At 36.7% G+C, this 11,516-nt stretch overlaps 1 protein-coding gene across 6 annotated transcripts in view; it reads left to right on the top strand.

Annotated features, from left to right (window-relative positions):
• Positions 1–11,516, top strand: part of DGKB (diacylglycerol kinase beta) — a gene marked incomplete at its 3' end in the record, with an annotated part of 654,267 nt that overhangs the window by 116,086 nt on the left and 526,665 nt on the right. For all 6 annotated transcript variants that reach the window (XM_080942285.1, XM_080942284.1, XM_080942287.1 and 3 more), the window contains 3 exons: positions 1,319–1,459; positions 7,576–7,625; positions 9,710–9,784. In XM_080942285.1, the coding sequence (XP_080798411.1) occupies positions 1,319–1,459; positions 7,576–7,625; positions 9,710–9,784 (266 nt within the window). The remainder of the gene's footprint in view (positions 1–1,318; positions 1,460–7,575; positions 7,626–9,709; positions 9,785–11,516) is intronic.

Genomic DNA, 11,516 nt, shown 5'->3' on the forward strand with positions numbered 1-11,516 from the left:
CAGGGAGATTCATGCCAAGGAAGGACAGCTGGTCAAACTGCATTTGTTCAAATTATTCTTCCTCAGCTGTTGTCAGACTAAGAATCCATGAGACACTCAGTCTACTAGTAACCCTGGTCAAATGCTACTTGTCAAATGTACACTGTGGTTACAACTGAGGTTTGCCTCAGGTCTTTTCAGATATTCAAGATTTGGTTTCAAAGGCTTCTCCGTGAGATGAATTTTTTGTGTGAACAAGTTTCTGTTACAAGATCATCTGTACATTATTTATGCTGTGATTATTTTGAACAAATATTTAAATTCTCTACAATGGTCCTAGTATACAACAATTCATAAAATACCTGGAATCAAATGCTAGTGAGATGGCCCAACAACTAAAGGGACTTTGATCTGATTTCCATCCCTGAAACCTACATCATAGAAAACTGAAAGAAACAACCAAACGTGTTCCTGTGGTCTCTATATGTGTTCCATAACATGTACATGTGTATACACACAGGCACACAGGCATGTATATGCACTCGCAAGCACGTGTGCGCACACACACACAATCAATAAATAAACAAATAAGTAAAATGTAGCAAAATTATTTTTAACATTTTGAAAGTAACATGAAGACTTTAAAAAACCAGGAAGGGTCAGTGTTCAGATCTAGTTGGCTTATCATTCACTGGGCTGGCATGAGCTATGTATATCAGGTGAAGACCCTATTGAAATCACACAGTCATATGCTCTCCCTTTTACCAAAGTGCCTATCATGCTGATTTCTATTTCTCTTTCTATTCTGCTTATTTCTACTCATGGATAGTATGTTAGTAGGTGGAATTCTTATTTGTGGTGCTGGAAAATACTTGAACATAACATGCATTTTATGAATGATTACTTAAGCCTAATATAAAAATCATAACATGACAGACTTATATTGCTTTTTCAGTTTCTGTGAAAGGGCAATTCTGGTATTTTCAAGATATCTTTTATTTGTCACTGACTAATAGAAAAATAGAAGATTAGTAATGGGTTTCACGTATGATATCTCTTTCCATTTTCTCACACACCTGGGAACGCCAAGCCCATTCTCATATCATTCAGTGGTAGACCGCCCATCTCTGCTAATGGTCTCTGGAGGAAATCTCCCTCCCATTTGCACCATTTGCAGCATACATGGAAAGTTAATATATTAGTGTCTAGTGCATTTGATTATCTTATACTTAAGAAACACACACACACATGTTTATTATATATAGTGCTTTTTTAAGTCATTTTATATTTGAAATCACAGTGAATATTTTAAATAAATGAATATAAATGTATTTTCCAGGACTGAGGATGAATAAGGGTGCCATCACTCCTCCACGTTCTTCTCCAGCAAATACGTGCTCCCCAGAAGTGATTCACCTCAAGGACATTGTGTGTTACCTGTCTCTTCTTGAAAGAGGAAGACCTGAAGATAAGCTAGAGTGTAGGTTTTGGCAATTCTGCTTATTCACCAAGATGGAGTTTGGAGGAGAGATCGATTGTAAAATGTTCCTTTATTTAAATTAGCTTGCTTAAAATTTAAATTAAACACAAAACAGATAAAAACCCCAAAAAACAGAAACCAAAGAAAACCTTCTGTCAGAATCAAACAATCAAAAAATATTATTAAATTTAACTAAAATTGCATCCCAATTGTATAAATAGATTTTATTAAGAAATGTTGAAGTTTGGTTGGCATGATGTGAAATTTGATCTGTGTCTATCTGTCTCTGAAATAGCTCCTAAATGTTTTATCTTCAGCTCTTTTTCATAAACAAAAAGTAATTGGAGGCTTTGAAATGTTTGACAGAGCATGTGTTCCCTTTTCTGAGGGAGATTTTCCAAATCTTCCAAACAGGAAGTGGAAAAATTCCTCCCACCTTTGTGCGCATATGCACACATACCCACATACACCCATGCATCCCAGACCCCCAACACACGCACTTTACACTCTTCTGCATGGCAACCTCTCTCTGTCATCATGTTAACACTGTCTTCGACACAGTGCAGTTTCTCAAATACCTGATATGTAAGATATGCTCCTTCATAATCAAGCACTATCTTTTTTCTTTTACAGTATTGCAGGTAGGGAATTTCTAAGCATCTACTTAATGCTTCTTAATCCATCGCAGTGACGGAGCTCACCCTGGTGGACTCATGTGCACATTGCAATGAATCAAAATACTCTTCAAAGCACCATAACTGCAAAACTCATTTTAACTGCAGCAGGTGCTGTATATTTCAGTAACTAAATTAAACAGATTAAAGATCAAGAAGAATTAAAATTTTCCTACCAAAACATTAATAAAGATAATAAAATCAAACTTTCATATTGCTTAATAAAATTAAAATTACTCTAATGTATTAGAATTGTAATTACAAAACGTTTTAGTTAAATTTAATTGTAACTCTTTGATAATACTTCTCACAAGGAAAGAATTTACAATGATTATTTAGGAGATAGACCAGCTTAGGTTATGAATAAACCATATGAATATTGTTCTTTAAATATATATTTATTATTCATAAACATTGAGTATTTGCATTTCAAGATTTATTTTGTATTCCTAAGAACTTGCAGTGAACTCTCTCATTCCAAAGTAAACAGTGACTTTCTCTTGAAGTGACAGCCAAAGAGCAAGTTTGCTCAGGTGTCGCCATTTCTGTTTGTGAGGATGATGACCCCCTGATTTAGTGGCCTTCCCTCTGACTGAACAGAAAATTATTCAGTTTTTACCTTTTCTTTTGAAACTCTTGATATTTTCTATATTAATGACTCAAATTTACCAATCAATAAGTTTCTCTAAAATTTATATTTTTAACCTGTTTTGATTTGTACATTTATAAATTCCCAACAGTCTATACATTTTCAGTTTCTAGATTCATTCTTGCTAAGATGTACATTAAAGGTGTCTGATGAACTACCTAGTTATATTTTTTCTTTTACTATTTTTTATTGGATTTTAAATTTACATTTCAAATGTTATCCCCTTTCTCAGTTTCCCAATCATAAAACCTCTATCCCCTCCCCCTCTCCCTGTTTCTAATAGGGTTCTCCCCCACCCACTTACCAACCCACCAACCCTCTCCTGCCTCCCTGTCCTGACATTCCCCTAAAGTGGGGCATTGAGCCTTAGCATGACCAAGGGCTTCTCCTCCCACTGATGCTCTAAAAGCCTATCCTTTGCTACATATAAGGCTGGAGCTAAGGGCCCCCCCATGTGTATTCTTTAGATAGTGGTTTAGTTCCTGGGAACTCTAGTTGGATAGTTTTGTTGATCATATGGAGTTGTATACCCCTTCAGCTTTTTCACTTTCTCTGACTGCCCCACTGGGGACCCTGTTCTCAGTTCAATGGTTGGCTGTGAGCATCTGCCTCTGTAGTTGTCATGATCTGGCCGAGTCTTTCAGGAGACAGCTATATCAGTCTCCTGTCAGCATGTATTTCTTGGCATCGGCACTATTGTCTGGGTTTTGTGGCTGTATATTTGCTTGATCCTCAGGTGGGGAGTCTCTGGACATTTTGGAGCACACTTTGGTTGCCCTTCTTGAGCTTCATGTGGTCTGTGAATTGTATCCTGGGTAATCTGAGCTTTTGGGGTACTATCCACTTTTCAGGGAGTGCATACCATGTGTGGTCTTTGTGTGTGTGTGTATGTGAGAAAGACAGAGAAAGAGAGAGATGGAGGGAGGGAGGGAGGGAGAGAGGGAGGGAGATAGATAGATAGATAGAGAGAGAGAGAGAGAGAGAGAGAGAGAGAGAGAGAGAGAGAGAGAGAGAGAGAGAAACAGACAGACATTGGGTTGTCTCTCTCAGGATGATATTTTTTAGTTTCATCCATTTGCCTAAGAAGTTCATGAAGTTATTGTTCTTAATTACTTTCAAGAGGGTTATACCAGATTAAACATAAGACATAGGAGAACTAAAAAGAAGAGATTGGGAACCTAAAATGGTTACTAGTAAGAAAGAAAATTGGGGCCTTCCTTTGAGGTAGCTTACCGAAAATGTTAGATACACACCTTGGTTTAGATCAGTCATTCCCACATAGTCACCCAGAATTACTTGCCAGACCTGTACACATAGGTTACTGGGTGTCCTTCAATGAGGTACCTGATAATTGGCTAATTAAAACGAATCAGCTTGAGCCACTACTGCTTTTTGCTCTGGTACCCCGTGTTGAGGAGGATTGGAACACACAAATTCTTCTCTTTGGTGACATCTCACCACCATAAATTTACCTGAGGGGACTGCTTACCTCAGAATTGGTATTTCTGATTCTTCTCTATTAAATGGTTAGATAGAGTGACCTACTTTGCAACATCCACAAAAGGAAAGCATAGCCTACCAAAATGACGTTTCTGATGATTTTCTTTTTCCTACCCTTGTCCTATGTCTTGTTTGGTCTTTTTATGTCAGGTTTTGTATAAGACCTGGCTCAAAGCCTACCCCATTGTGAAGAAACAAACAGAAACACAAACCATTTCTTCACTGACCTTTCTTGACCCTGGCTTCACTTCATTGTGAACCTGCATTATTCACCTGAAAAGTGCAAATCTGTGGTAGGGTTGTAAGAGGTTTCCTTTCCCCATCCCTGTAGCTATCTCTTAGCTAGCCATGTGGGTCACCCGTCCTATCACCAGACACACAGGCACGTTAGTCCTGCACATTCACTCTATCTGTGTGTTCCAGTTTCTGACCTAGCCCACTGTCACTTGAGAGCCATTTCAAATTATTAATACTCTTTCCATCTCCTAGGAGGACATCTTACAGTGACCCTATGTATCACCAATAGGCCCTAACCACCATTCATCTGGTCAGATCTCTTAAATTATTATGAATAAAAGTGATGAAAGAAACCAATTCTTCTTAGATCTCAAAGGTTTATGACATCTTATCTACTGCAGGATCACTTTCTATTTGCAAAAGCTGCAATTTATACTTTTCATCTTTATTTTTCTTATAGGAAATTTGGAAAGAATAAGAATATTTCTCATTATATCGAATTACAAAATATCTGGGCACTCTCATTTTTATACTTTGAATTTTTAAAAAAGTTATATATATGAATTTTTAAAAAGCAGGTAACTGAAGTTTGTGTATTGAAGAATTCTCAATTTAAATATCATTAAAATATTTACTTTGTTCTGTCTAATAATTTCTAGAAAAGTACAAAGAACATATAATTTGTATTGTAATGTATTAAGTAATAAACAGAATTTTCCAAAAATTTTGGAAATGGCAAAGGTTTAGAAAAATAAAAAAATGTCTCATGTTACATAAGGTGCATCAATTCTGACCTTTTAGTTAAATTTACGTGTGGGCACATACCTGGCTCTATGTAAGATAAAATGACATGGTTATTAAAATAGAAAATGTGGGCTAAGCTTATTCAGATTCCCATTGCAGGTGCTCACCTTTGAAACTTCACACATTGGCAGGATAATCTGGATTTGCTCTTATTTTGTTTTGGCACCAAAACATCTATAAATCTATATTGGTTTCAAAATTAAAACCTGAAATTTTAAGGACCTACTTTACCTCAAAGCTTGTTTCTACTTTTAAATGTTAACAAACATCAATCTTACTAATATTTAAGGCTCAAAACTTACTTTCACCAATATTATTTGGAAAGATTATTTTCAAAGGGAAGGTCTTCAATGGCTTATCATGCTGAATAACTTTTATTTTCTGTGGAGCTAATGCCTACCCCACTCTTATTTGATTCATGTCTCTCTTTCTGTATCTAGTGAATTGTCAAATTCTCAACTGTACGTTTTACTTGAGCATGTGTGACCCTTTGCCTTTTAATTAATAACCTTTCCTCTAGCCCTTATGTTATGTGCTACATTCTCTGGCGACATTATTTTCATGTTGCACTTTGAAAGCAGAGTTATCTTCTTGTTTAAAATCTTAATTTTTTATCTTATTTTGACATCCCCTGAGCTGCCTCACTCTCTCTGTCTGTCTCTGTCTCTGCTGCCCCCCCCATCCTTCCATATCTGGCATGTATTTTGCATCTTGTGATTACCATTTTCTCTAGTTTTCCAGATTCCTTTAATATTTGCCCCCTGCCCTAGGAGGAATCTCGGTGTAGCTATTTTTCCAGGAGAGTCGAACAGAGCTACCATTAACCAACTCTGAAACAGAGTTGGGTTTATCTCTTGCCTCACCTTGTTCTTGGTATTAGACACTTTTCTTGGTAGTCTGTGAATTCGTCCCTTTTATGGGAATAATTTTAGCATTTCTGCTATAGTAACAAATCTTGAGATGCTTAATGTCTACTTTGAGTAATTTTATCTTTACTTTTACAATTTTATTCTTATTTATTGACTATACAAGTGAGATTAGCCAGATGATTAAATATATTAAAATTTTAGCTGACCAAAATTTAATAAATATATGTTTTCTGGTTTTGTATTTTAATGTTTGATTTTCTATCACAAAAGAATGCAAAGCCATAGTTGACTTGATAATATTTGAAAATTTATACTGATACACAAACTAACTTTGTACCTTGTACACATAACAATGTTTTAGTTGGTAGAGTTCTATAACGTAAGTACAAGAATAATTACAGTCATCTATACATACTCTCCTAGTTGCTGGTGCCTCTGGTAACATACAGAACTCAGACCTAGACCCTCCAGGAAATTATACAAAGTCAACATTAACCCTCACTTCTTCTCTTCTGTTTCTACAGCTGTGCCATTCCTTGTGTTTACCTTAAAAAGACACCTGCAGCTTCTTCCATGATCTCCTTGAGGTCTGCAAATTATACAGGGGAGACTTCAGGTCTTGGACTTCTGCTTTTCTTAGCTCAGGAAGAGAGTCTGTATTCTATGCGCTCTTACTTGATTAGTTTATAGATGAGGCGCCTAGTAAAACCTGGCTAGAGATCCAACCCAAGACCAACAGAAAAAATAAAAAAAGAAAAGAAAAGTGGTCATGCAAATACAGAATTTTTAGGAGCTGAGATCCCCAGTAGAAAGAGTCTTTTGAAAACTACTGTTTCCTCGCTCACATTGTTTGGGATGAGTCCTAATACCAGCTTGTGTTTATGGACAGGGCTCTAGTTTCTGGTGTGCACCAATGTGTCCCTTTTCACTTGAATGCCACAGCAAATGTGACCTGATAGAAGGGTGAATAGTAAAATTTGGGATAAGAAAACAGTCCCATGGAGTCCACATCTTAACTGATTTATGAAATTCACTATTGATTGTTTTTCTACCTCCTCTTTGTCCTTTACTATCCAGATGCTGAATATTTCAACTTCTCCATATTTAAATTCATGACTAAGAATCAAAAAAATATCAAATCTACATAAAGAATGCTATTTTATTTTCTCTACATACAAACAAAATTTTATAAACTAAATATCTGAGATCCAGTATCTATATTAACCGATTAAATCATTATCAGTTGGGCTTTATTTTAAAAAAAAAAGCATGTTAAAGGCATTTAGCATTCCAGTTGATAAACTAAGTTAAAAAAAAATCCACCTTAAAACAACATGACCTTTCTCATCTTTAAACTCTCTGTTTCCATCTGTTTTATTCTAGTTATGTTTCGCCTTTATGACACGGATGGGAATGGCTTCCTGGACAGCTCGGTAATTCACTCTTTCCAACATTCTTTGAAAATTTGCAAAATAGTTTCCTTTGAGATAATCAAGTATGAACTTATAGTTAGCATCACAGAAGGCATGCCCCATGACATGTAAATCCACTCACAGAGCACTTTTGTCATCTGAAGAGACAGGATTGTGAGCATTCTATCCCGTGGTTTTGCTGAAAGAGATCTACAAAGAGGTTTCCCGACTTAGTAGAAAAAACGTGGACCTAAATCACAGCCTCTCATTGCAGAAAAATCATCAGTAATATTTGCCTTTAAAAAAATATTGATTAAGCATAAAGCTTACTTTTGAAATGTAAATACGGAAAATATCCAATAAAAAAGAAGTTATAAAATTGATTCATTTTATATTTACTTCTCTTAAATATTCTTTTTCATAAATGTAGTAAAGAAAGGTAAATGCACTTAAAGCTTGATGAGAGAAATCTCTTCTAATGACAACTGTAATTTTCCTATAGCATAAAGGAGAGAAAATGATAAAAAACAAAGCAATGCATCTGAATGATAGCCTGGAATGCATCATTAAATGTTCATGTTATGTGGGAAACAATGGTGGTTTTCTGAGAAGTAGAAAGAGATACCCAGTCCACACATCGGAACTGCATATTGTACTCAATTAACTGTTATGTATTTGATGATAACATATTACAAGTCTCCAGGAAAAGTACAAACAATCATGTAAATATTGTCAGAGTTGGTTGTATGCATCTCTATGTGCATGAGATACATCAGACTTCCTGTTCCTATTACTGTAGCAGTGATGAAGATTGGACTCAGGGAAATACTGGGTGACAAGCACTCACTCCTAACTTGTGCAGTATGTTACACAGTGAGGGAAATGCACAGAAGCTGGTCATGCAGGTTAGCAGAGGGCCGTTCAGCTTATCTGACAGAACTTGCTGTAGCTCAAATAGATCTAAGGGGTTTTGGAGGCTTATTGTCATATATATTCATGGACAGCCATGTTTTGATGCTTCTGTGAATGTGTGAGGTTCAAAAGACAACTTGCAGGACTTAGTTCTTCTACCCGGTGTGTCCCAGGCTTGTGCTTAGGGGGTCAAGCTTGGTGGCAGAAGCACTTCACCTTATAGTCCACCTTGCCATATAGACTTTTCCAAGGACACATCTTTCTGTAGGAGTGAGTAGAATTATTCTTGCATCTAGCTTCTCTAGAGAGAAGAGGCACGCTGTAATCCCTCATCCAGAAAGCAACCCAGCATGAGTTGATACCGACTTCTGAAATTCAAACCTGTGTTTCTCATGGGATCTCTTGGTTCCCCACAACTCAGTGTCTTCCTGCTATGTTACTGTCTTTATCCCATGAACTTTGACCCCCTGTGACAGGAAAATACTTCAATTTTATATAATTTCAAGCCTTGTATTTATGTACAACAAATACCAACTACTATTTTCACAACATAATCTTGTAACATAAGTTTTTATTAAGTTATATGTATTTCCTAAGAATTCTTCAGAGAGTCAGGATGAGGAGGCTATGAAAATTTGAACTAAAATCTGAGTGTCTCAGCAAATAAATGCTGGATATGCTTAGCCTCCGAAACCCGACCTCCACACAGCCTTCTAGTAAAGTTTTACCCAGAGAAGTGGTTACAGGGTACATATTCCGTCTCAGTGAATAGAAATAAAAACAAACCTATCAGTCGTCTGAAGTGACTTCCTTTTGTACCCCATTCTGTAAAAATACTCATGTGCCTTCATAAAAGCTGCAAGAAAGCTGAGCTTGGTATGTTGCGCCCTCTGCTGGTAAAAGTTCCCAGGAAAGGGCATGGCTGTTTTTGCAGTTAGGCTGCACTTTTATGTACATCAATTCTAAGGCTGTATGATAGGTAATAGCATTTATGTATAGATTCTCTTTTCTATGCTGTTAAAAGATATCTCACTAGTTTCTCTATGTGTATATGATTTTAGATTGTTAGTCATATAACCATTTAATCTCATATACATCCTGAAAAACAAGGTTCTAAAACCCTAGACTAACAAACCCTTGTCTTTCTCTCCTGCACCTTCTGCATCCTCCATTCTCCCTCCCACTTACTTCAGGAATTAGAGAATATCATCGGTCAGATGATGCATGTTGCGGAGTACCTGGAATGGGATGTTACTGAACTTAATCCGGTAGGCGTGTGCATAAAGGAACTGCTGAATGACTTATGGCTGGCCTCCTTCATTGTTTTCTTTTTTGGGGGGGGGGTGTAACTATATTAGGATGATTTGTTTTGAATTTTTGTGGGTCAGTTGTATGGCTAACCAGAGGAGAAGTTGATTCTGTATGGGATGGTAGGGTTTGTGCGGTGTTTTGGAGTGGTAGCAATGACTTGGGCTTTCTTTCTAGAGTTACATTTTGATTAGCGTAGCACACATATGGAGCTAAGTGGCTGCTGTGATGCACACTGCTAAGTTCATTCCACCTTATTTATTCTTTAGATGTGTGTATTAAGATGCAAGTGTGTTGAAAATTCTTGCCCAAAGCTCTACAGCTAGTTACAAGCACAGCCAGTAAGTTTTAGCCAACTTATTTAAAGCATCAGTATTTTTTAAAATGTTTCTAAGAAAATAAAGATTCCTTAGTATGTATGAATTTATACAAAATTGCAGCATCATTAAAATGTATTGAAACATTTCTTTTTAGGCAATTTAACTTTAGATATAAATAATATTTTGGGTAAAATTGATAGGAGACAGTTGTTTTATTTTTGAAGCCAATTAAATTTATGAAGTTTCTATGAAGAAAGCAATTCCGTTTTATTTAAAGGTCTGCGTGCCATATGAATTCAAGCTTATTTGTAAATAAGCTCTCACATTTAGATAGCGCCTACCAAGACAAAAACAGGACTCTGAGGAAAGAGCTCAGTCTGTGTCCCTCTTCTGTCTCAAATCAAAGGCTTGTCAGGCCTTATCCTGGGCAAAATGGTGACACCATTCTTAACCTGATTAAGAGTTCTTCCTCTTGTAATTCAATGGTAATTCATTTTCATTTGCTTTGCTGTGTTTGCCTCTTTTGCTCACAAGTGACACTTGTCATTAGCTGTTTTGTTTAAGAAATTCTAGAAATTGGCAAATATGTTTATAATTTATGGAAGAATTCATTGTAATAGTCTACTGAAATCATGTGATTTACTAAAAACTCTGTTACTCCTCTTCATCCGAAAAAAAATTAAAAAAAAAAAATGCTATATTTCCACTCTGCTCAACTTTCTGTCTGTGACAATTGTTCATCTGCCAGTGACATCTGCTGGTTGTCATGGCAATCAGCGAAGGAGGCCTTGTTTCCTATCAATCAGTTTTCATAGCAGAAGGAGATACTCCAACTTCTCAGAAAACAGTGTGTGGTGGCCAGGCTGCCCCAAAGTAAGATAGAACTGCTCCAAGGACACGGCAGTTCTTGTTTGGCCAGTTAACTATGATGGTTATCTATTAGACACTGCAAATAATAACCATGACATCATTTGTCCTGGACAATCCTGATATGAAGGTTTCCCATCTGGACAGTCCAAATAGTGGAGAGTTGAAAAAACAAGGTTACTATGGACACCGTGTTTGCTATGATAGCTCAGCACATTATCTCCACCCTAAAGCCTCAACAGCTTTTACCTCCCAACATTTACAGATGCCGGTTAGTTAGGCACAAATAGAGAAAAGTGAACACGGGTTGGTAGACATGAACAGGGAGACCAACACGTCTTTGCAAAGATACTTAGCAGTCGAGTCCAGGCTCTAACAGCGGATTTACTCAGCATACAAATTAAAGTATGAGGCTTAGCTTTGTGGTACTTATTTGGTGACCCATCACTCTGATGCTAAAGTTTTGTCCTTCAGCCAAGCTGGACTAATTAGAGAGACCCTGCAT

This window comes from Micromys minutus, assembly GCF_963924665.1.
Source record: "Micromys minutus genome assembly, chromosome: 1".
Lineage (NCBI taxonomy): Eukaryota > Metazoa > Chordata > Mammalia > Rodentia > Muridae > Micromys > Micromys minutus.